The 27,632-nt window shown below is 40.2% G+C and overlaps 1 protein-coding gene across 3 annotated transcripts; it reads right to left on the bottom strand.

Annotated features, from left to right (window-relative positions):
* Positions 1-2,347: 2,347 nt before the first annotated feature.
* LOC124263869 (protein lyl-1-like) lies at positions 2,348-26,991 on the bottom strand. Of its 3 annotated transcripts, none has more exons than XM_046698691.1 (2): positions 26,765-26,991; positions 2,348-5,523 (listed from the first exon to the last, which is right to left on the bottom strand). In XM_046698691.1, the coding sequence occupies exon 2, from the start codon at positions 5,507-5,509 to the stop codon at positions 4,697-4,699; it is 813 nt and encodes a 270-aa protein (XP_046554647.1). In that variant the 5' UTR covers positions 5,510-5,523; positions 26,765-26,991; the 3' UTR covers positions 2,348-4,696. The 3 variants fall into 3 exon arrangements, with proteins under 3 accessions (XP_046554647.1, XP_046554710.1, XP_046554581.1); XM_046698754.1 differs by lacking the exon at positions 26,765-26,991 and adding an exon at positions 10,433-10,538; XM_046698625.1 differs by lacking the exon at positions 26,765-26,991 and adding an exon at positions 9,946-10,034.
* Positions 26,992-27,632: the final 641 nt, after the last annotated feature.

Below are 27,632 nucleotides of genomic sequence, written 5' to 3'. Positions count from 1 at the left end.
ACAATGTGTGAAGCCCATTTCTGGTGTCCCCCGCCGTGATATTGCTGGAATATTGCTAAAAGCGGCATACGACCTCACTCACTCACTTACTCCTACCGACGTGTTTGTTCAAGTCAAATCCTCCATTGTTCTTTTTTTTCCCCATAGCAACGTGACGTCACATCACGGTATCTCAGTTAATGGTATTAACCATGTAGTATATTACCCATTTGGTTTAATGATCGGGTGTAATAACACATGTGCATCTTTAAGCTTAAACGAATATTGCTATTATCTCTTACCCTGTTAATCCATCACTCGATTGTCTGCTCCAAACTCGAATATTTACAGACATAGAGCTGGAATATCGTTCAGCTTAAATGACGAACTAACAAACCCCTGTTCATCCGCTTAAAAATGATAACTTCGGTATATTGACGTCACTGACAGGTTTAGACACAAAGTACGCATTTCTTCCGTTTCTATGGCAACATATGGAATAGTCAACATCCAGGCGAAACACTGTTTATCCTTCTTGAATATGTGCTCTGGAGTCACCAGAATCTCGTTTACATTATATCACAAAACTCGTGACACGTTAGTTTTTTGCGTTGTTTAAATAACTTTTTAAATGTAAAACTCAAACCGCATTGATAAGAAAACATTACGATAAACGAACAACGAGGAGAGTTGAAGACTTGCTTGATAACGTTGTTAGTAGCTACACCGAAACCTCGCTCATATTATATTTGAGAAGTTGCATATCCATAGAACTCTCCTCGTTGTTCATCACACCAACTTCTAAATGCCACTCAAAGAAGTTATTACGATAAACGGTAAAGTGTAACGTCGATTGACCTTGAAAATGTTTGTTTATAAAGTGTCTTATTGACGTCTCGGTGAGCAATAATCCAACTACATGACCGATCTGTTTCGTCGCCTGGTACGACAAGTAGGTTATTGTGAGACCCTTCCAAAGCGGAACCCCCATAGGGAATTAACATTTATTTAATCATTAATATATACACTAGAGAAATATTTCAGACGTTTCCTTGTTTCTTTCTGTCTTGTATAAGTTACTCAATTTTTCGAAAGGCGTTTATTGCTGGTTGTCGTAAACACGTTGTTTATTTACACCAATGTAAATAATCCCTATGCTGGTTACTATAGCGGTATTGTGATATATACTTTTCAAAAGAAGTTAGATAACACCCGATGTTTCCTATATATTTATAAAGAATAAATCTCTCTCTATATATTATTATTATTTTCTTATGCTCGGAATAGAAGACGTGTACAATGTAAATAAAGATGTAAATAACAGCTGGACACATCCGACTTAATGTGATTACCTGAAGATCCCGGTTAGAATTGATCTTCAGTAACACATGCTTGTAAGAGGCGACTAACGGGATCGGGTGGTCAGGCTCGCTGACTTGGTTGACACATGTCATCGGTTCCCAATTGCGTATGTCCGTGCTCATGTTGTGGATCATTGGATTGTCTGGCCCAGACTTGATTATTAACAAATGGCAGCCATATCGCTGGTATATTGCAGAGTGCGGCGTTAAACAACCAACCGACCAACCAGTCAAGAATATACGGCTGGCATAAAATATTATCTGTACCTGTTTTTGTTTTCTTTAACAAATTCCACCCTCCTGAATTTCCTGTGTATTAAAAACATACCTGAAATGATTAGGCTGAAATTGTTTCAGATACGTTGCAAAAGTTTAGGACAACACATTACCTACTTGTATTGAAGGCGATGTATGTGTTAATACTTCAATACCGGGGTAGAATAGGTCTTCAGCAACCCATGCTTGCCACAAAAGGCAACTATGCTTGTCGTAAGAGGCGACTAACGGGATCGGGTGGTCAGGCTCGCTGACTTGGTTGACACATGTCATCGGTTCCCAATTGCGCAGATCGACGCTCATGCTGTTGATCACTGGATTGTCTGGTCCAGACTCGATTATTTACAGATCGCGGCCATATAGCTGGAATATTGCTGAGTGCGGCGTAAAACTAAACTCACTCACTCACTAATACTTCAATGTGAAAGTAAAAGGTACTGGGTTGGTTTTACAAGCTAACATCACAAATGAATTTATAAGAAAGTCAGCGTGATCCTGAAAATGTCATTCCTTCCATAAATAGCCCTGGTGCAGTACCTCACCACAGTAGTGTTTGAGGAGAATAAGACGGCGAAGGGGGAAATCAGCCAAGTAGCTAAAGCGTTCGCTCGCCACGCCAGAGGCCTGAGTTCGACACCCGCAAACGTATGACCCTGGTTCTTGGTGTCCCTCGCCTTGATATTTAATCAGTCTCTCTCTCATTCTAGAGAATAAAAACGAATAATAAAAAATTCACTGAACAGATTTTATTTACATATATACACGACTAAAAATAAAAAGTGTAAATAACTAAAATCACTGGGTAAATCTTAGAACTCCATCCACGCTGATGTAATCTCAGCTAGAAGTTATCTCCCTTTGTAATATTTGAGAAAGAGAAGTCAATCTATAACCATGAAATATGAATCATGTTTGTATATTTTACAGAATATTTAAAGATATTTAAATAAGAATATTACATGTGAAAACCCAAAATAAATATGATATATGCATATCATTATTTTTACAAGTTTTATTAATATAGAACAGGATTTTGTTACAGTCTTTCAATATGGGCTGGTACTTAAGACATATCAGCCCACAATGAGATTATTCGAGTCTCAGGCTTAGAGTTGTCTTTACAGTGTATCACAGCAGTGGATCGATTGATATAAATTGTACAAATACAAACCGTTATTACATATATTTGAGAGCTAGTTTAGTTTAGTCGGAACGTTTTAGTGAGAAATATGTAATTTTTATAAAGAAATATATCATTTTTCAAAGACACAGATAATTTCCCTTATGCTTGAACGTCCAGGAACTTGAATGCTTAAACGGTAACACGGACTTTCAGAGATATTTGAACAAAACGAAACCATTTCCTAAAACAACATATTATGAAATAACAGAAATTCTCACGGTTATAGTATTATTATGATCATTATTATTATACCTGACATCTCATTCAAAATAATATATTCAACGGTGAATCCTTCATAAATAAGCAGGGGTATGACCACTTTACTTATATACACAATACAGACAGCAAGGAATAACAATACATTAACGGGGTCACAGATATACATCACTTGTGATGATGAAAGGCTCCGGGTCTATGATGACACGGCCGAGAAATGTTCATAGCACCCTGCGCACTTGAGACAAGCACCTGCTCTCTCCCTACACGGAAGGAAATCAACTCGGGCCTGTTTCCCGACACGCTGAGTCAGGCACGACAACAGCTCCAGGAGATTCTCACGATAGTGTCCAGTAAGATCATTGATCATAATTCGTGTTGGGACTATCTAACACTAAAGAATGTGATCAAAACGTAGCTTATGAGAGGGGTAAATGGTTGGAAGTACATATCGCTAAAATTATTTTCCGTGTTTAAACGACTCATTATGCGCATTTTCTTCATTTTTCAGTTTTTATAAAAATCCAAGTTAGCTCTGATAATGTTTCTCGGTTTGTCACCTCGGCATCGAGCCGTTAAATAAAAACTCACTACGTCACATTTTTTCATTGAGCATCCTACCATTTGATGATCTCGTGGTGCTGTTATGTTTTTACCTATCTGTTCCTTAAAACAATGTCCTCAGGTTTTGACCAAATTTAAACATTCCTGTTGACTTCACATGCTGCATTATCTGAAAATGCTGAGGGTCCCCATAAAATAAATCCTCCTTTCAGAGAATAAAAAAGTAGCTGCCAAAGATGTACATGATGGAACATCAGAATTTCCAGAAAAAACCCGACTGAACTAGACGGTGACACGAAGACGCTGAACTCTTGTACAGCGTGGGGTACAAGATACATATATGGCATTGGAAATTATACAGTTGAAGATCTGTAGTGCTATCACGGTGGTATATAATCGTTATATTTGTTGAAGGAGACAATCATTTTAGTGTGCAAGGAAGGATTGATAATTACAATTACAAAATTTATGGGTAGACTACCCGAAGTTAAGCTTGCCCGTTTTCTATACACTGAAGTCGTATGTCTTTCTGTAAATGCTATGTTTGTTTGATGTTTAATCACTCCACTCAGCAATATTACAGCTATATGGCGGTGGTCTGTAAATAATCGACTCTGGACAAGATGATTCATTGATTGACAGCATGAACATCGATCTACGCAATTGGGATACGATGACATACATGAACTAAGACAGCGAGCCCGAACACCCGGTCAAGTTAGTCGCCTTTTACGACAAGCATATGTTGCTGAAGACCAATTCTAACCCGGATCTTTAAGTGGGAAGACAGGCATGGGTTGGTGAAGATCAAATCTAAACCGGATCTTCAAGGGTTGTACATATTATGATGACAAAACTAGAAATCATCACACTGACGACAATTAAACTGTTTACGACAATGAAACGATGACATGAAAATGTTGATAGGTTGGGGATAAAATTTGGAAATGGTCATGGAACACCCATCTCAAGTCCCAATCACTTGTTCGGACGTTCTTGATTTCAGTCACTAATTTCAAGCATCACTTGACTAGGGTCGTTCAAACACAACAATCTTTGATATACTTAAATATTGTCGAACATTTGTAGAACGTCTACACTGAATAATTATTGACCTTTAAGTCAAGTTCGAAGTGTCGTCTGCTCCTCTGTCCCCACTCGCCCCGGTTGAAAATGAGTGGGGTGAAGGGGAGGATGTTCCGGAATATGGCCGTTGCGCATTTTGGACGTCAGTGTCCTGATTTATGTTCATGACATCTGCCCGAGGGTCATGTCGTTCAGGTAACTCGTGGCCGAAATCCTGTTGACTTTGAAACTCCAGGACTTGGTTTAAAAGATTAATGTAACGGATAGACAAACGGAGGATCTCGTTCTTGCTCAACTTCTTATCAGGCGGATGGGTCGGTACAAGTTTCCGCAATTCGGCAAAGGCCCCATTAACATTCTGCTGCCTCCATCTCTCCCGACTGTTGGTAAACATCCGTCGAGCTATCTTCCTGAACGGAGACGGTGGCCGATCTTGATCGCTGTATCTTCTCCTTAGCTGCTGCTTCTGTCGCAGGTCCAGAGGTCCGTCCTCACCCAGCGCGGCCGGACTCGAGTTGAGAAGGACGTGTCTTGGCGGTAACAGAGACCTTGGCATGCTTTGCAGACAGATGAAACCGCCATCTTGAACCGACTTGTCTGTGTCTGGACTCGCGGGCGAGAAGACGTTGTCGTCGCCATCGTCGTGATGGATCATGTCGTCATCGTGGTCGTGATGGATCATATCATCGTCGTCATTCTCGTCTGAAGTGGCGTAAGACATCCGATGGTCGTTCTCCTCGCTTCGGGTCATGTCGGTGTTGTCCGAGTCGCCCGTCCCGTCATCGTAGCGGTCCCGGTAGACGATGAGCGTTTCGGTGTCCGTCGGGACCAAGTCGTACTTCATTGTGAGCTTCGGATCTGGAACAAATCAAACACTATATAGAATTTACAATTTCTGATATTCATAATGCCCCATGGCCTCTTGAAATAATGGGGCGGTGGGGTAGCCAAGTGGTTAAGCGTTCGCTCGTCACGCCGAAGACCCTGGTTCGATGTGTGAAGCCCATTTGTGGTATCCCCCGCCGTGATGTTGCTGGAATATTGCTTAAAGCGGCGTAAAATTAAACTCACTCACTTGAAATATTGTGACAGGGCTGGGTTACAGATTTGATTAATTCCCCTCAAATGACAATCTTTTACAGTTTTAAGTACACCACTTTTGTATGCAATGATCACTATAATTACACATAGACAAGCTTCATGCATGCTTTAAATTACAATAAGAGCCCAGTGAAACTCCAGCTTGGAAATGGTCTTAACAACTCAAGCATCTGTCCGAGAGGAGAACATCGGGGTAGGATCTCCAGTAGCGTCATATCGAAAGACTGACTCACTGAGTTTGGTTTTACGCCGCTTTTAGCAATATTCCAGCAACATCACGGCGGGGGACACCAGATATGGGCTTCACACATTGTAATCCCCATGTGGGGATTCGAACCCGGGTCTTCGGCGTGACGAGCCAACGCTTTAACCACTAGGCTACCCCACCGCCCCTCATATCGAAAGACGTTAACAGATGGTACTTATTGTCACCCTCCATGGCGCTAGTAGGAGTAATTGAGAAAAACTGGTCCGCTTGGAGGCAATAACGTGTCTGAGAGGTTATTCATTTTTAACACTTCGCCATGGCATCGCTGTCGGCTAGTACAATAAAATCAGCATTAGTCGAGACTATTACAAGCAGAGACACACATGCACGTGCATCCACATCGCTAAATACTGACTGATTTTAGTTTTAGGCCGCTTTTAGCAACATTCCAGCAATATCACGGCAGGGGACACCAGAAATGGGCTTCACACATTGTACGCATGTGGGGAATCGAACCCTGGTCTTCGGCGTGACGAGCAAACGCTTTAACCACTAGGCTACCACACCGCCCCACATCGCTAAATAAGAACACTAACTGTGAACGCGACATTAAACACCTCACCTCATCTGACCTCACCTTACCTCACCAATTATCAAATAGCGTTGCGATGTGGTCGAAGTGTATATACGTATTATGCGGCGCCAACGGCAACATTCCGGAATCGCAACTTTCCCTGTAAACAATCGACTTTACCTTAACCATCCTGCTCAACTCAAGTTCTGAAAACTTCAAAATACTTTCATATGTCGACTTCGGTTCCTGTTGTGCCGCTATACTTCATCTAAACTGCGCATTTATTGACGTTCCAAGAAATTTCACATTCTGGTGAATATATGATCGTATTGCCCATCCAGGAGAAGACCATATACATGAAATAAAAAGATATACATGTATATAACCCACCTGAACAATTGTGTAACATTCGCCGCGGGACATTGTATTACGTCAACAAACATTGGTATTAAGCAGCTTTAGCCGAGGATTGCAATACGTTAAATTCATCCTCCATCTGATACGTTTCATCCTCCATCTGTTAACGTGACTTGAGTAAGGGGGTCGAGTGGTTTGTTTAAAGACGTGTGTGAGATGGGTTTTACGCCGCTTTTAGCAATATCCCATGAATATCGGGCGGGGGACATCAGAAATGGTCTTCACACATTGTACCCATGAGGGGAATAGAACCCAGATCTTCAGCGTGACGAGCGGACACTTTAAACGTTAGGTTACCCCACCGCCCCTGTTGTATAAGACTTAATGTATAAAACCTGCAAATAGTAATTATTATTACACCATTCTCCATGGCTACAAAGACTGAAACAGGGATTTGAAATAACATCGTTAATGGCATCGTTCGTGTACATATGTGATAAATTGAACCCGGGTCTTTAGCGTGACGAGCCAACGCTTTAACCGTTAAGTTACCCCACCGCCCCGTTTTATAAGGGGTTGTTGACTGGGTAAGAGAACGTGTACATATATGGTTGTTGGATTTGTAAGTGGTTACCGAAAATGATGAGTGATGAGTGGATTCGTGTGGTCATTCACATTAATCGTCACAAACTGTAACCATGAAGAGAATCGAACCGTGACAATATCAACTATGTGCTGGCCTTTGCTAACCTGATGGCTTCAGTACATCAACAAAGGAGAAGACGTACAACATACATTGATCACTGTTTTCTCATATTATATTTGACATCGTGTTGTTCCGGTGCGTGATTTAACTTGGGGAAAGCTAATTTTAAGAATACAAAATGTTATTAGAAAATGGTCTGATGTAACACGTTTTATTTCGGATTACACTTTCTTTGAAAGGTACAAATTCTAGTTCTGTACTCCACTCCGGGATTGGAACCCACATTCTCAGAATGATGAACCAAATCGCCAGCACAGAAAGTGGATGCTAATTGTGATGTTTATTTTCTTAACAACAGCTCGCATTTTTTCTCTCATTTAAGGCTGTGTTATTGCCCTCAGACGGCAGACAACGCATTTGATTCATTATAATCACAAGCATCGGTTAGAATAGCCTTGTTGCAAGGCTGTACTGAATGCTAAAGACATGATGTATAGTAATTATATCCTTTAAAGAGGCAAGTCTACATAAGCGGGCAGTACATCTAAGGACGCCAGTCTGTTAGAGGGACAATGTGTTCTTCTAATTTACATTTTTTAGAAATTATTATTTTAACTATTAATTATTTTATTATTTATAGGATATTTATATAGCGCACTTATCCACGCACTAGTGCATGCTCAAGGCGCTGGTATGTTTTCCCTCGATCATTGGATGTCAATCTCAACGGCACATCGCATTATCAATCTCAGCTCCCTGGTATACAACTCTTGCAGCCACTAGGCGCACGGAGTTATTGTGGCTTTCTCATCCTTACGAGGTACCCATTCACAGCTGGGTGGACTGGGACACACAGTCACAGTACTTTGTCAATATTCACTGCACGTTGCTGTACCCGCAATTAGGTGTTTGCACGTATTCATGTGGCCACCTTATTACCTTAGAGTATTGTGCCGATCTATGGTTAGTACAAATATGTCACTGTACAGCTAATGATTCCAGCTGAACCCCGACTGCACTGATTCAGACTGACGCAGCCATTAAATTGTAAGGCAAGAATTCACAACATGGTGCATGTATATCAAGTGCTGCTCCTTAAGTAGTAGCAATTGATTTGTTATATAACTGATAAGAAGGGGCACATGATAGTCTCTATGTAACAATACCTCTCTAGGAGAGCCGACTTTACTGGCAGAGCCAGCGATTTTACCATTGAACAACCCATATGATTCCGAAATGAAAATCCAAAAATAATGTTTTTCAGTTTAGAGTTGAGACGCTCGCTTACAAACGATTTTTCGCTTTACTTTAATATTTATTATATATCCAAATATCTCCATAACGACCACATACCTATAATAAATGTTTCATCCATTATCAGTCAGAAAAGTTAAACGTCACTTCTACATTTTCATGTCTCGAGGAATTTTATGGAACTTATGGAAACATTTACAAATGACACTTATCTCATTTCAATAAATGTCCACGATACCACAAAGTTGCAATAAATGTCTAACATACCACAGATATATGAAAACAAAATGTTGGGGAACGGAATGCTGCATTTGCTTCCAGATGGAACCGCATACTTGTTTGCAACACAAGCGAGTCAAGCGAGGACGTGAAATCGACATGGAGCTCAAATCACATTTGCAATAGCATAGTTACAAAACATTAAATACTCTATTTCGGTTTTTGTCAGTTGGACAATGTCACATACTGAAGGAGAAAAAACGTGTTAAATCAAAAATATGACACTGGTTTACGATTTTAATATGCTGTTTTATATTAAATGTATACTGTCACGGCCGAGACGAAAGATTCGTCCTGGTGTAGCCATAGTTTTCATATAACTGCAATGCACTTACACTGTGGTCAGACGAAACATACATCTGAATATTGGATTTGACACCCCCAACCCCCAAAAAAATAAATAAACATAATTCATCAAGAAGTCTCCGAAATCTGTTGCCGACACACTCCAAAGGGCACATTGGATGCCAGTAACAGATCATCACCGTCGCATAACTATATACTCATGGAAACGAATAAGGGAACACATGAAAGTACAAGTGTTCCTTAATTCTTTTCCAAGTTTCTTCACAAGGTATGTATTGCACTGTGGATGAAATTCTGGAAATATATAAAGGAACACTTGAACCTTCACGTGTTCTCTTATTCGTTTCCATGAGTATATTTCATATTTGGCTAACATTTAGCCATCATCAAAAATAGCATTGGTAAGACTTGCATAAGAAACGTTTATAAAACTGCATATCAAAAATAGAATCTAATATTCTACCGAATGATTAAAAGTAGAAATAAAGGCATTACCTCCGCCAAGGGTCTCCATGAACGCCGAGCTCCAAGTAACAAAACTCTATCGTGTTGGTATTACGTTATTCCTACATCACGTTTTAATCGCGTTGTTTGGGATACGCATCCTGGTGTCCGAACACAATAGATACCAGATATGATAAATTAATATTTCATAAAAAAATAATGTCACGGAAGTGTAAATGAAGACACCAGATACTCTGCGGAAGAGTATATGTACACGTTATGAATGGCCGCCCCTCCCATGTGCATTCAGTACCACAGGGAAACGTATAACAGCGATATATTCATGTTAAAAATAGAAGTTATTAGAAAAAACTTAGTCGATTTATTTGCGGGGTTAATAAAAACTTTCAATATTCTTACAAGTAAAATACATGTATATCAATATTTATCTATCTTGAAGAAATTGTAAGGTTTGTTACAGTAATATTAAACAAATATCGCAACTTTTCAATAATTATCATTAAAAGATGAGACTCACCCAAATTACCAAGAATTGCACAAACAATAGCGCCCGGTATGTTTCCGAACACGGGAGGGGCTACAGATATTTGTGAACCCGTTGTCTTCCAAGTCCATGGAACAACAGTAACCGAGCAGACTTTTTATCATATTTATAAGAGCAGTGTATAAACACGTATAACGAAATCCCAATATCGACACTTTGATGTATCTCGCTAACCCTTTCATCCAATCAGATAAAACAATCACCATCTGAAGAATTAGTACAGTTTCTTTTAAGTGTTGAGGTCCGAATATGAACGAGATTTAATGCCTCTTTAAGCTTCTACAACCCTCGGTAAACCGGAAACGCGAGAGCCTAATCCGAGGCTACGGATTAACATAAAGGAAGTGGACAAGACGTTTGCCATCGGTCGTTAAAATGATTTCCGATAATAAATTAATAGTAATTGTTTCGTCCTTGGACGGAAATATTTTCAACTTCTAAATTGTCTGCTAAAACTGGACCCGGTGATTCGATGTGACAGTCAGGCGCGTGCGAGGTTTGAGAACAATAGCGACCTCTCACGTGCCATGGTCGTAATAACGGGAGAAATGATGAGAGTTAAAATTTGGGGTCAAGACTGTGTCTGTTCGGCTTTGTGAAAGACGGTTAAAGACGAGCGAGCGAGTAAACTCTTTTGTGTGTGGACCCGGGGCTAATTCATTTAGACTCCCGGATAGGTCCCCGCACAAGTGTTTATCAGCATATTGTTTACACAGGGGCTCGAGGATCACGATATGTATGAATATATAACACATTAAAGGATCAGGAGGCATAATTGATAATTTATCATTCTTACTGATATTTCTTTCTGTTATTATAGTATGACCAGAAATTATTGAGAATTTTAGGAATATGTTTAATTGGATTTCTAGTATAAACAACCAAAACCAGCTAGCAAGTGCTTGGTTTCATTCAAGAGAGACAACTCCGTTAATCCTTTTTCATTATTTTTGAAGATTTATCCCCCCTTTGTTTACTTGCTAGCAGACGACATTTTCAGTCATCCTCAGTATGGATGATTTAGAGAAGAAGAAGTTGATTTTAGAGTATTATAACAAGGACATGAGATCAGCTAAAGTGATTTCAAGTAGAACAGGCATCCCTTTGTCCACTGTTTATCGTGTTTTGAAAAATATTGCAAATGGATATGGCATTGAGCACCAGGGAGGCGCATGTAGGCCCAGAAATTGACAGGAGGCGGCTTGGTATTCTTGTTTCTAAAAAACAAACGAAGGAGTTTAGAAAACTTAAGGCTGGATATGATTGATAGAGGAACTGTGGCTGTCTGTAAGGAGACAATTAGAATTGAGCTGCATGCAATGGGTTGGCAGAAAAGTCGAGGAATTCCATCACCGATCATGAAACCTGAACAAAAGGAGCGAAGGTTGAACTGGTGCTTACAGCATAGAAATTTTAACTGGGACAATGTGATTTTCCCAGATGAAAGTTCTGTGTGGCTGTTTCAATAATACACTGAAATTCTGGACTAAACAAACTGAAAAACCTTTGTATCAGCGCCCAAAGTACAGTCCGAAATTTAACGTGTGGGTGGCATGTCTGTGTTAGGGGCAACGCCCCTCTGTGTATTTAAAGGGAATATGAACAGTGAGCGGTACACAGATATTCTCGAGGGACATTTACTTCCATCTGCTCGCGTGTTCTATGGAATTGTTTTGGATTTTCCACCAGGACAACGACCCAAAACATCGTTCAAAGCATTCACAGGCCTGGTTTCGGACCCAAAATATGACATTATTAGATTGGCCAAGCTATAGCCCTGACCTAAATCCAATAGAAAATGTTTGGGGACTTATGAAGGAAAGTGTCAATAAGAAAAATCTGACAAATATTGCTGAAATGAAAGAAGAGGTGATCCGATATTGGGACAGCATGGACCACGACTTTCTAACTTCTTTGATCAGTAGTATGCCCCGCCGCATTGAAGCCTGCATTGCTGCCCATAGTGACTTGACAAAATACTGTTCACCTGTCTTTGAATCTGGAGTTATGTTCTGCTAATATTCACATTTGATACGTGAATAATGAGTGAAAAAAATAAAATATTTACAATCTTTAAATTCTCAATAATTTCTGGTTGTACTGTATGATGCATCACTATCTTTATATTCAGATTAATGCGATTGGATGACCTAGATGGGCCGAGAGAGCAGGACGAGAGACATGGTGCGACTTAGATGGGCCGTAGACGGGGCGAGTGACATGGTGTGACTAAGATGGTCCGAGAGTGCAAGATGAGAAACATGGTGCGACTTAGAGGGCGGAGAGAGCAAGATGAGACACATGGTTTGACTTAGAGGGCGGAGAGAGCAAGATGAGAGACATGGTGCGACTTAGAGGGCGGAGAGACAAGATAGAGAGGGCGGAGAGAGCAAGATGAGAGACATGGTTTGACTTAGAGGGCGGAGAGAGCAAGATGAGAGACATGGTGCGACTTAGAGGGCGGAGAGAGCAAGATGAGAGACATGGTGCGACTTAGAGGGCAGATAGGGAGAGAGCAAGATGAGAGACATGGTGCGACTTAGAGGGCGGAGAGAGCAAGATGAGAGACATGGTGCGGACTTAGAGGGCGGGAGAGGGCAAGATGAGACATGGTGCGACTTAGAGGGCGGAGGAGAGAGCAAGATGAGAGACATGGTGCGACTTAGAGGGCGGAGAGAGCAAGATGAGAGGGCGGAGAGCAAGATGAGACATGGTGCGACTTAGAGGGCGGAGAGAGCAAGATGAGAGACATGGTGCGACTTAGAGGGCGGAGAGAGCAAGATGAGAGACATGGTGCGACTTAGAGGGCGGAGAGAGCAAGATGAGAGACATGGTGCGACTTAGAGGGCGGAGAGAGGCAAGATGAGAGACATGGTGCGACTTAGAGGGCGGAGAGAGCAAGATGAGAGACATGGTGCGACTTAGAGGGCGGAGAGAGCAAGATGAGAGACATGGTGCGACTTAGAGGGCGGAGAGAGCAAGATGAGACACATGGAAAGGACTTAGAGGGCGGAGAGAGCAAGATGAGAGACATGGTGCGACTTAGAGGGCGGAGAGAGCAAGATGAGAGACATGGTGCGACTTAGAGGGCGGAGAGAGCAAGATGAGAGACATGGTGCGACTTAGAGGGCGGAGAGAGCAAGATGAGAGACATGGTGCGACTTAGAGGGCGGAGAGAGCAAGATGAGAGACATGGGGCGGAGGGAGCAAGAGAGTGGCGGAGAGGGCGGAGAGAGCAAGATGAGAGACATGGTGCGACTTAGAGGGAGAGGCAAGAGAGCAAGTGCTTAGAGGGCGGAGACATGATGAGAGACTTAGAGGGCGGAGAGAGCAAGATGAGAGACATGGTGCGGACTTAGAGGGCAAGGAGAGAGAGAGAAGAGAGACATGGTGCGACTTAGAGGGCGGAGAGAGCAAGATGAGGAGAGCAAGGCGGAGAGAGACATGAGACATGGTGCGACTTAGAGGGGCGGAGAGAGCAAGATGAGAGACATGGTGCGACTTAGAGGGCGGAGAGAGCAAGATGAGAGACATGGTGCGACTTAGAGGGCGGAGAGAGCAAGATGAGAGACATGGTGCGACTTAGAGGGCGGAGAGAGCAAGATGAGAGACATGGTGCGACTTAGAGGGCGGAGAGAGCAAGATGAGAGACATGGTGCGACTTAGAGGGCGGAGAGAGCAAGATGAGAGACATGGTGCGACTTAGAGGGCGGAGAGAGCAAGATGAGAGACATGGTGCGACTTAGAGGGCGGAGAGAGCAAGATGAGAGAACATGGTGAGACATGGTGCGACTTAGAGGGCGGAGAGAGCAAGATGAGAGACATGGTGCGACTTAGAGGGCGGAGAGAGCAAGATGAGAGACATGGTGCGACTTAGAGGGCGGAGAGAGCAAGATGAGAGACATGGTGCGACTTAGAGGGCGGAGAGAGCAAGATGAGAGACATGGTGCGACTTAGAGGGCGGAGAGAGCAAGATGAGAGACATGGTGCGGACTTAGAGGGCGAGAGCAAGATGAGAGACATGGTGCGACTTAGAGGGCGGAGAGAGCAAGATGAGAGACATGGTGCGACTTAGAGGGCGGAGGCAAGATGAGAGACACATGGTGTGACTTAGAGGCGGAGAGCGGAGAGACAAGATGAGATGACAAGATGGACATGCGACTTAGAGGGCGGAGGAGAGCAAGATGAGAGACATGGTGCGACTTAGAGGGCGGAGAGAGCAAGATGAGAGACATGGTGCGACTTAGAGGGCGGAGAGAGCAAGATGAGAGACATGGTGCGACTTAGAGGGCGGAGAGAGCAAGATGAGAGACATGGTGCGACTTAGAGGGCGGAGAGAGCAAGATGAGAGACACATGGTGCGACTTAGAGGGCGGAGAGAGCAAGATGAGAGACATGGTGCGACTTAGAGGGCGGAGAGAGCAAGATGAGAGACATGGTGCGACTTAGGAGGGCGGAGAGAGGATGGAGATGGAGACAGGAGATGAGATGACAGAGAGACATGGTGTGACTTAGAGGGCGGAGAGAGCAAGATGAGAGACATGGTGCGACTTAGAGGGCGGAGAGAGCAAGATGAGAGACATGGTGCGACTTAGAGGGCGGAGAGAGCAAGATGAGAGACATGGTGATTTAGACTTAGAGGGCGGAGAGAGAGCAAGATGAGAGACATGGTGCGACTTAGAGGGCGGAGAGAGCAAGATGAGAGACAGCAGAAGATGAGAGACATGGTGTGACTTAGAGGGCGGAGAGAGCAAGATGAGAGACATGGTGCGACTTAGCGGGCGGAGAGAGCAAGATGAGAGACATGTAAGATTGCGACTTAGGGGCGGAGAGAGCAAAATGAGAGAGATGGTGCGACTTAGAGGGCGGAGAAGCAAGATGAGAGACATGGTGCGACTTAGAGGGCGGAGAGAGCAAGATGAGAGACATGGTGCGACTTAGAGGGCGGAGAGAGCAAGATGAGAGACATGGTGCGACGGAGAGAGCAAGATGAGAGACATAGTGCGACTTAGAGGGCGGAGAGAGCAGGGTGAGAGACATGTGCGACTTAAGTAGAGGGCCGAGAGAGCTGGATGAGACATAGACTAAGGCTTAGTCTCTGAATATATATAAATTTGATAGTAACAAACAAGCCCATTTATATTGAAAAGGAGCCCTAGGGAGACCAGAGATTCAGCTGTCATCACCTCATGTGGGCCGGTCAAGTGCCCCTACTGCCTAACATTTTACTGTTGGGAAACTTGCAGCCCACAATGTCACTTGGACACTAGATGACCAAGGTGCAAGATCTGTGTGGAACACCAACAAAATTATTTATGAATTTGAACTTATCTCCAAATTCAAAAGTTTCCATTTGTATAATATGCGAAGAAGATATAGATAACCACCTTTTCTTAAACAAACTGTTCAATGGAAGTGAAAAGGCCAGCGTCTGTCTTACTCTTGAAGATGCTCTGGGTATTTCTAGATACTAGATCATCCTCACTAGATTTCACCTTGCATGCGTCACATCACGAAGGTAAACAGATTTAATTCCGAGATGCTGTGCTTGTTAATTAAGAGTTGACAGATGAAAATGTGAGGCAAGATTCCAGACCACTGGTGAGGATGTTGGTCCGGCCAGCCATGGTAGTTAGATATGTTTACTTTGTAATCCGACCCCCAAAGTGAGTTAGTTTTCTTGCAGATGTTAACAGACCCTGAACCTGAGGAAATCTAGACTTGCTTTATTTTGGGCTTTAGCACTGCAGAGAGGGCTTGGCAGTAGGGGAGACATGACATGACTCAGATGGGCCGTAGACGGGGCAAGTGACATCGGGCGACTAAGATCGCCGAATGAGTCTATCCACTACACCATGGAACCATTCATATCACAATAAAACAAAAGCATTAAAAACAAACAATCCGAAGTAGGTCTGGAAATCTTCGGCAAGTTTACTATCTCTCTTTTTCATAATTCATGAGTTTCTATGGTGGCATTAGCAAAGACAAACAACGCTGACTCCACATGTCTTGTAAACAGGACGCGCAACTTCGATATGGGTCAGCACAACAAGCATTGTGTAATTTTCAGGTTTTGTACAGTGTTTACCAGGGTGTATAATGCGGGCCGGATACAATACACCACTGTTTGTATAATGCCGCATCTGACACTTCCAGAAACAACTCGAGTCAAATATTTGTGAAGAATGGGGAATAAATTCACAGGATTGGATACTATCGCACGACAATCTCCTACATAATAATTATCTACGTCAGTGGTTTCAATGGGACACTTGGAGATGCTTCAAGGACAGGGTCGAACCCGGCATCACCACGGGCGTAAGAGGAAGTGGGTAGGTTGACTTTAAACGTCAAAACGGCTTTCTCTGTCGTAGGCTATAGATAGAGTTTCTGATTGGTGTTAAACTTAATGATTCGATTGCCGTGAACATGTTTTTTCCATTATTTTCAGATCTGGCATTGCCCCATAGTGACATGATTGTAATAAAAGACACCGCCTTGTTCTCATGACAAAACGATTGACAAAACCATTTTGGAATTGGAATTTCGTGTAGCCATAGTTCTTTTTAATGTCTCTTTTCACACGCGAAAATTCGGATCGGCTGAAACGTAGGTCATTGTCTGAATTGGTTATTAGACTCATGTTTCGGGTCTATTATATGGTCTCTGCTGGAATACTGTACAATGTATCAAACCCAGTCACTCAGACCCGTGAAGATCCGGGGAAGAATCGGTCTTTAGCAACCCAGACTCGTTTAGCTACAGACGGCCGCCATATACATGTAGCTGGAATATTGCTGAGTGCGGAGTTATACAAGACTGACTGACTGACTGAGTTTGGTTTTACGCCGCTTTTAGCAATATTCCAGCAATATCACGGCGGGGCACACCAGAAATGGGCTTCACAAATTGTACCCATGTGCGGAATTAAACCCGAGTCTCCGGCGTGACGAGCGAACGCTTTAACCACTAGGCTACCCCACCGCCCCAGTTAAACAAGAAACAAAGAAACAAAACAAACACTAGCTGAAGACCAGCCACACCATTGACGGTTACTGTGACAAGGGTTAACTAAGGGTGATATCGACATAGCATCTAGTTTACTCACAACTGAAATAAACTTGTAACTAACATCCTTGACGTGGCTCTGGGTTTCCTGATACAGGCTCGGTGTCATCGACAGTTATCTTTCCTTGTTCTTATCACCTGCGTTTCCAAGGCTACCAGGAGACATGGTGGACAAGTTCATTAGGGCGTCATTAAAGGCCGCGATCAGCAATATTTTAGTTACATAATGTGAATGAGCAAGTGAGTTACGTTTCACGTCGGCCGGGTTAAAATTTAGACATGTATTTATTAGTATTTTTTTGGGCGGGTAAGTTTTGGTCAGGGCTGGCACGTTTTACATCTAACCAGCCCTGTGGTCTGGCTGAAATTGGGAGTTTCATACCCTAGACATAATCGGTCAAATTCAAAGAACGACATCGTGAGCATCGATTCCCGCAGATGGGACACAATGACATGTGTCAACCAAGTCAGGGAGCCTGACCACCCAATCCCTTTAGTCACTTCCTACGACAAGTATCGATTGATTTTCTTTTCCGGATTCTCCATCCTATTATGATTCCAAACTGGCGTCCACTTGATCTCTATATGTCTAAGGTGATATCGTTTGGGCTGGCTAAAGCGATCGATGATCGGAAAAATTGTTAATGACTATCGATATGAAAATAGCGTCACTAATAATATCGTACATAAACTTATGACAATAACATTGTAATTTACTCACACAATACTATGATTGGTATAATATTTTATTTTATGAACCTAAAATTAGGTTTTTAATAGCGGGCTACTTCTAAATTATGTTGGCGGATCCAGAGGGTGGGGTGGGGAGTTCAGGGAGTTCGAACTCCCCAAATTCCCAAATCTCGACTAAAACTCTGACTAAAATTGAAATTAGATTTTAAATATCGAATAATTGCGTTGCTGTGACAAAATAAAGAATAATGGTATGAAAAGGGCAAGAAGTTCATCGGCTTACGCAACATGACGTCAGAGTGATGGCGTCATAAGTCAAAAGGGTTGGGAAGTTCAGTCTCCTTTTGATGGTATGACGTAAGACACTTTGTGTGTAAGTATCTTATGGGATTGTTTAATGATTGCCTCCTCTCTTAATATCGCATGTGAACAGGAGGGGTGTTATCATGTCAGTTCCGCTTGTTTCATGTATATCTGGGGCTTGCTTCATCACACGTTAATTTATGTCTGTTAGTGAAACAAATATACAATACTACAGCAATGTTTAATTATGGATAGGACGTATTACAGCTACATCACTGTTAGCCGACACTATCACAATAATAATATATAAACAGAATTTTAACCATTGACACTTGTCGACAACCGAATGAAGAACTTTGAAGAATATAATGATAATGATGATGATGATGATGATGATGATGATGATGATGATGATTTATGCATCAGTAGTGGCCATCTTCAGCGCCACTACCGGTAGTTGTTGGTTGGTGTTACTTCTCAATATTCCATATGGTATAATGTATCATACAGACCCTGAAACAAATATATCCAAGAAAGCCCATGCAAGTCTAGAATATGTGGCAAGTCTAGATAACGACAGTTTCAGAAAAGGAAGAAAGTGTCTGGACTCCTTTTCATTATATTTTATTATTATTATTTATTATTTTTCTGTAAAATATGTTCATTTCACAGACTAGATTTTAGTCTGGGTATAATGTAGTATGCTATAGAACAAACTTTATGGATAATAACTTCTTTTATTTATTTGTATCGAAACGTCGCACTCGCAGAATATAAGAACTTGCTATCCATATCCGTGTAACTAGACTTGCACACGCAAGCTCTAGTCTGTCATACAGACCCTGAAGCAAATATGTCCAAGAAATCCCACGCAAGTCCAGGAAATGTGGCAAGTCTAGATTTCCACAGCTTCTGAAAATGAAGAAGGTCTCAGGGTTCCTTTTTATTATATTTCGGGTATTTTTTCACTATGATCCTTTTTTCTGTAAAATATGTTCATTTCAGAGACTAGTTGTTAGTCTAACGCAAGCTCGTGTGAAGTTACTTTTTCAGTAATATACAGGGCATAAGCAACCGCGTTTCAGACTTTTCGTTATATTCATAAAATATAGTTTTAAACCATCTAAAAGTACATGTTATTTCTGAATACCAGTGACATGTTTCTGAAAAAATATTTTTTAACAATTCCTTTGAGTATCCGTTTCGGAGATGGCAGTGGTTGATGTGTGCTAAGGACGGTTAGCCTCACGACAGTCGATAATTCAGTGTTGTCCCGGGACTAGGAAGGGGCGCTCTTTGGGGAGGAGGGGAGGCGGAGAAGGAACTGTTTACGTTACTCTGAGATTTACCTCATGCGATGAGAGATTCGAGAACTGCACTTTTAGAGCGAAAAAAAAAGTTCTGGGATGTGAAAATTAATTTGCGATCTTTACGAATGAAAGTTAGTCGTAAGGAAGGCAGGCTGAATCCCGCATGAGATTTCACATATGGTAGGCACATACGTGGGAATTTACTCGCGTTATTTCAATCAGGTCAAAAACTACAAACACACACTTGCTAAATTAAGATGTCCTTTGCCCCGGTGCGTTTAAATCAAAATATTTTATTGTGAGACGTAACGTGTGTAGCTGTCAAAGTTATTAAAGCATTCTTTTGAAACGATCTTGGATATATTAGGAGGTCTGGTAGGATGCTGCTGTTCGTGAAGATATGTGTGGAATAATACTTTGATATATGAACTATATGAAACTGATGGTGATATATTGAAATGATATAAAGTTATAAAATAATATATTTCATATTCTTTCTAAAACATTCGAGACATTTTGTTTATTCTATTAAAAGAGGGCTTTAACTCAAGAACAAAATATGCAGATCTCGCGAGGAGGGGCAAGATAAATTATATCAATCAAGGTTTGAATTTAAATTTTCGTTTTATCACAATGTAATCATATATTACTGCCAGGATTTGGAATCTGGTAGTTGAGTCATGTCTGTCTCTTCACAAATAATTGATATTTCGCTTCAAATCTTCGAAACAATGTCGCCAGTATATAAGATCTAAGAAAAAAGTAATATTCAGCAATTCCCAACATCTTAATGTCTCCCCGCCAGCTTGTGTGGTTGAGTGCGTCTCAGAAATGTAAATATCGGTTTGTTTTGTAGGGTCGTTTCGTTCAAATGGGAGTTTCAGCCGCTGAGGAAATGAAATTATTATTTTGATTAATTTTATCCATGGAATCTGACATGTATCCCTGAGTAAATAAACACATTTCTGTTTTACAAGTAACAGAGCTTAGAGAAACTCGATACAGTTGGAGATAACTAGCTTAGAGGGGTATAAGATACGTATGTCTCGTGGTATGAAATCAACACCACTTGCACTGTAAAAAAAGCATTCTACATATCTGAGCAGCAGAAAGGAATAAACGTTAAAACTGATTAAAGAAAATTGAGACAAAGCATATTATTAATATAAAAGAGGCATTCGTTGTACTATTTTTATTTCAAGCAATACGGCGTTTGAAAGTGTTTTTCTTTTTACTAAGGAACTTCTAATAAACTTTTAGCAGTGTAGTTTAGCATTTTTGTTTTTTATATATCTCGCATCATACAAACATGGAATCTGGCATATATAATTATTTTATTCACATTTTGTAAATCGTCCAATTCGAAATCATTATTATTTTTAAATTAAAAAGGCAGATAATTCACAGTATTTCTTATAAAACACATCATCGATATTGTTTTGGTGTTTGGTGTCACAACTGAGTGAGTGAGTGAGTGTATATTTGAGACTATATCAGACACGAACATTTTATCAAATACATTAGCACTTTTCTATGTTACCCACTCTCTTCGCGTATCTCCTATATATAAACAGTCTAGTTTTAAACATTATAGAAATATTCAAGATATGTTTTTTCCTTTTCCCATTTTCTGTATCTAATGATAAAAGAGCAAGGACGGTTTCAGTGGTTTCCGAGTGTTTTTAGAATTTCACAAGTGCGTTAAAATGTTGAATTTTCCGCGTGAGACGAAATAAAAAGCATATTTGTTTAGATTTATAAGTCCATAAAATAAATACTTGAACATGGATAGCGTTAATTCGGAAGTGTTAGGCTACATGGTGAACACAACGTTTGATACATGTTATCAGCAGAGTAGCTTGGCCCATTTTGAATAATAAATACTTTATATATACGTAAAGAAATTTGGGACATGAAAAGGGACCCTTAAAAAATTCAAATTTCAACATATCAAAGCGATAATAAATGGGAATGCCGACATACAACATTTCAGTTTTCTCACAAACAAAAAATCAAAACTGTTTCTCAATATTAAAAGATTCAAAGGGACAAGTAAAAAGGAAAGCAGTTCCTTAAAACATATATAATAAACAAGCTATATAATTCTTGAAAACATATTTTCCTTTCGAAGTTTATAGAGTCATATGATGAGAATATTTTTAACAATAGATAGATGAAGCTGATAAGTATAGTCGGTTTCTTGCCTAGATGTGTCAAATCATTCAGTTCTACTTGAAAATTATTCTCTGTCAACCTTCTAAGGCTATCCATAGACTTGTACACAGGATTCGCAAAGGGCGGTGCCGTCAATTCGTGAATGACCATATCTTGATAAGAGATAAGGCGCTTGCTCTCTAATCAGTCAGCCAATTGTAAATTACACAGATATCAAACTGTTGATGGACAACCCACCAGCCAGCCCGGATTCGAAAACCACCAAAAAATAGATGAAAAAAATTCGTTCATTTACACAGGCAAACCGCCCGTACGTGATTTTGCACACATCTCCTCGTGAAATCGACACCAAATCTTGTATATATCACCTCAATCTCCGAGCTGTATATCACTGTGAAAAAATCTCTTGTTGTTAGAACGCAATTCTAAACTGTTCTCTGACACGCTGGACGTGTTAATTGCTGTCAATTAGCAGAACCCGACAACTTTCTCATGAAATGAATTGTTTTCCGATAACATCGCTGACATCTTTACTGACCGTTTGCTATCGCTCTTGCATAAATTTATCCTTGCGCAGATTCGCTTCCTTTTGATGGGGTGATCAAGAGAAGATAAGAGCGTTTACGAAAGGAAACTCGAACCCAAGAAAACCCAAGCACCTGCTGCGAGAAGACAGGCAACGTTCTTCCAAACACACAGGTGCTCGTTGTCCATATGATGCAAAGCGTGACGTTTCGTCACCTTGTGTTTTGACATCAATTTCAGCACGCGCTATCTAAAAACTCGATACATATCAATCGGGATGGCAAAACGAGCGAAAAAACAGAAATAGTGTCTGAATTTCCCATTTTCCTATTTCCCCGTAAACTAGACAACCAACCGATAGGCGAAAGGTCTTATTCTAAGATGTTTATCACACCGTTTGCCGTTTCTTGTACCCGAAGTTGTGTGCAGAAAGAAAATATTTTGTCCCATTCCACACGAAAAAAGGTCTGTTTGTTTACTTGATAATTTAAAAAAGTCCCCAACTATCAACCCTCTTGAAACAACAACTTAAAAGACCATTTCTGGTCGTAAATTGAGCGAAATCGTCTCATCTTTGCCTCAAAATCAGGGGATTCTAGCAGCTTGACATGCGATATACTTACTTTTAAGAATTCCTTACCGATTTCGATCAAGATCTTTTTGTTTGGACACCCCTTGTTTAGAACTAGTGTCAGCTTAATGCCGCAACTCTAAAAGGATCTCTTTAAAACGGCAAAAATTGGATCCGATGTTATCGTTTGGAACAGACATCTTGATATAGTGCACACTAAATGAATTACATATTGCACATAGCTTCCATTTTTCAAATATTTCAATGTGGGGAATTTTCAGATTTTTTAAACAGTGCCTAAATGAAAAAACCCGTCTGAATTAAATTTTTAAAGGGATCAATTTGACACTTTAAACGACGCCCCAACGCTTTGTTATGATTCGTGTTTGATTGAATTAATTCAACCAAGATATATCATCTAGATTCGGTGCTCATTGATGTTTTCAGTAGTCATTGAACTATAGCTCTGAAACTATTAATATTTTCAAAATAACTTTAATGAATAATATCAAAAAGAAAACTTAATTAAATCACTGACATTTAGTTTGCGTTGATGAATACGAACAGTTGACAGTTTGTGAAAATATTTTCCGTTCCTATTCATTTAAATTTCAATTTAGATTAATACACAAAGTGAAAACTTATCTCTTGAAAATCAGATAGTTGATAAGAAAGACCAACGTGTTTTCGTGTAATATTTAAGTAATGTGTTAAAAACATTATACGGCCCACAGTAATAAGATGTTTGTCGCCTTATCTCCAGTGAAGCATTAAATGACTGCCGATTCCGACAAGGGGGGTAACAATGCCGTCTTTCAGGGTGGCTATCCACTAAAAAGTTTCATTGTAAGTCAAGAGTTGGAGGAAGGCAAAAACCAGTCTTTTAGACCAGCCGCCTTGTCGCCAGTTGTGTTTGATTGAAAACAAGTCGTGTGAAAAAATAGTTCAGACGTTATCATAAGATCTAGATACATAAACTAAGGCCTACAGTAATACAGTAATTTTTAACATGGACGATTACGGTTTTAAAAGAAATTTCAATGTTATCATATATTTTTATAAAATTGCTCAAGGGCGTTTAAATTCTTAAAACATGTTTTATTCGTTTTAAACAAGCTGAGTCAAAATAAATCATACATTAGAGCCACCGTTTGCTACACAAGAACTAGTAACTGGTTTGTTTTACATATCTAGATTATCAACCACGGCAGAAAACACGATTTGATGAAGAATGTGATTAAGCCTCGCCCTAATATTTATAATTCGAAACAAAGGCCTTGACATTATCTTCCCACAGAGGTTACTCAAGTCATATCTTGATTGTGTAATAAAAAACATCATAGACAAAGTGTTAATCTGTCACAACTTTGTTTGATAAAATACAGTTGTTACAGTATTAATGGTTTGTTAATTCTTTAAACAGTGCTTTTCTTGCACAAAACAGATTAATGCATGCAAATATAATTCGTCTGTATGTAAATGAGTTATTCATTTTTTAACCCTAAATAAATTGGTTTCAGTTTTTATTAACCCAGTAACCATGTTGTTCAAGAATATTCTCTTGGGTGTTTTAATGCTCTGATATTTACAGTCATTGTTTGTATTCATAACACGAACAGTAAAGGTAAACATTGGATGTCTTTAGCGGGCATGTGTATATATGTATGTGTTGCGGTCTTGCATACGTTTCGCTATTGTAACTGTGACGTGCCTCTCGTTAAACCATCTACACGATTCACACACCTTTTAACCCTGGCAGACAATGAAATTTGACAAAGGGTTTAAAGTCTGAGCGGAAAACGCCATGTACAAAAGTCACCTATTCACTCTCAGCCACTGAAAAATATATTTATAATTAATGTATCTAACTTATTATATCTATTAATGTATTTAAATTACTGAATCACATGATATGCTTGTTTATGGAATTATGTAGATTTGGATCACGTTGGTTTATAAAATAACTGAGATATCTGTTGAAGCACGAGGGCGGATTTCCACACACTGTCAGTACTTATATAAAAGCAACGTTTTTCAAAGAGCCCAGACATTGATAGAAACAAACGTTACTAAAATTACAGAAAAAATCATTCAAAGATCCCTTAAAAATTAACTTCTACAGCCATTGACGGAGAAAATGAATTCTATCTGCTATCGGCATCAATGTAGGCGGCCCACACAGTATGTAGGTTGTCATCGTGATGAAATCAGTCGCTGTGTCCATGGAAAGAACACGGTGATTGTTGTCATCCCCCGCCCCCGCTATCCTCAGGAGGGAGAATAATGCCCCTCTCAAAACATATGTATAAACACCACAACTGGTGTTGTACCCTCCCTTCATAAATATAAACAAATTGATTTGTCAACTGCAGTGAGAACGTGATGCTTTGTTATGTGTTATACACTGAAGAGTAGTGATTCACACGTGACCTTGTTTAACAGTTTTGTGTCTATGTGATATAGCAATAACGATAGTAAAGGTATATAAATAGTTTATTGACTACCCCGTGACTACGTAATATATGCACATAATTTATACAGAAATGTCTGAATGATAAGAAGATTCTTATCCTCTCAGCAATAATGAAATCACCATTAAAAAAAAGCGCAAAGAGAGGCGGTTATTTTGAAAAAATGATTCCATATGCCATGCCATTATAAAAGCCGACGAACCCGTCATTAAACTCTCCCTGCATTTCTAGTTAAAAAATCACATTTAATTTTAATGTCTTAATTTCAACTATCGGCTATTTGCAGTCATTAAGACTATGTGCTATTAAAATAGGAAAACTGACATTTGCATAACAATGAAATATCGTTTATTAATAATAACAGATTCAACAGTTTTATAGTAACATATGTAATTGAGCGTAGATGTACAAGGAAGAACTGATACAAACAGATGTAACGATAAACACATGCAGCAGAAATTGAGAGTAGGCTGTCAGTGGCTGATGCTTGCAATAGACACGTCTGAGACCGAAGCCACCATGAAATACCGATAAGATATACACACAGACGGAGACTCCGGTCTTGTTAATATCATAAATATTTCTATATAAACACAACATGTTATGACGCCTGGCTTTAAATCGTTTATCTTATCATAAGAATCATTGTTGTGTTTAGATTTCTATAACGTAATACATTTTTTCTTTAGTTTGTTTACTTTACTTTAAATTGTAACAAAATATATTTTTAAACATTTACTATATTTTATGTCATTTATACATATATTATTTAATATAATAAATGTGATGGACTGTCAACCTGACACAAATGTATGCAATATCAGAAATAATATGCAAACTCTATAAACACAATTGTATAAAGATATGAAAGTTTATATCGCAACTGTGAATGAATTTTTTTCGGGGTCAGCACAGGTGGTTTGATAAGAAAAGGGAAATGTTTAAATCGGTATCACTCAAACCTTCCACGGCATAATGAAAATCATTTAACGTCTTCGGTATAAACACTCGCCAAAGGAAATATGCAAAGGATGTGACGAAAATCAAACCACAAAGTTATAGCTGGAAAACAAAACGATCTCAAATGACAGGCAAATTTAATAAAATGTATAACATTAAAGTGCTACGGGCCGGCGGGATATCGCCTGTTTGACGCCGAGTAGAAGGGAAATATTTTGTTACATACCTTTAATATACAGCTGTTCTATGCAGGGAGTGGTCGCAGACCCGCGCCGTCACACTCGGTGTGCTGTCAGACTCGCTACTACCGTCCTCTCAAATTGCACCCCAAAAACCGGTAGCGAATTTCACCAGGCGAGGAAATGCGAGGTGGAATTTAAGCCTTCAGTAGGCACGTGACTTGTACTTGCCTTGTCGATTCCACAATGGTCGCGAGCGTATCACAGCCATCACGCACCGTGACGTAGTCGATTGCAGATACATTAATATGCATCACGATTTCGCGGCAAATCTTCTAGCGCGTGTTTTGGCGATCTTCTTAGAGGTTTGCTGGGTTTGTTTGAATGACGTTTTCAACAGTCGAGCGAGGAAGGGTTTTATCTGATAAAACGAAAATGGACCTGGAAGACAAACAACGATTGTTTCACGATCTTTACCGTTCATATCGGCTGTAATTATTTTTTCACCAACGCCTCTTTGTATTCCGTCTCGCGATGGAGTAGAAGTTTTTAGTTTAAACAATGTTTTTATTTCTGATATACGACAAGATTTGACATGCCCCGTTTGTCTCTAGATCTTCCAGAACATGCTCTCTAAAAATATCCAGGCAAGTTGGATACCAGGCATCAAACACGCCATCACACGTTTGACTTCAAACATCTCATATGTATTTGCTTTGAGAAAGGTGCTGGAACTAGCTTCATTTGTAACTACTATTTTAATCATCCCAAAACACATACGATGAGTCCTTTTGTGGGGGAAACAACTTGATGAACCAAATATTCATTACACTTTATATATAAAACAACTTTTAAATTTATTGCGTTGATGTTAGATACTGATTTATGTAACTTATAGGTAAGGGTTGTGAAATA

Source organism: Haliotis rubra, unplaced genomic scaffold (assembly GCF_003918875.1).
Source record: "Haliotis rubra isolate DU_JTF1 unplaced genomic scaffold, ASM391887v1 Scf10, whole genome shotgun sequence".
NCBI classification, from domain to species: Eukaryota; Metazoa; Mollusca; class Gastropoda; order Lepetellida; family Haliotidae; genus Haliotis; species Haliotis rubra.
The sequence above is the reverse complement of the archived record's forward strand: the minus strand, read 5'-3'. Positions and strand labels throughout refer to the sequence as shown.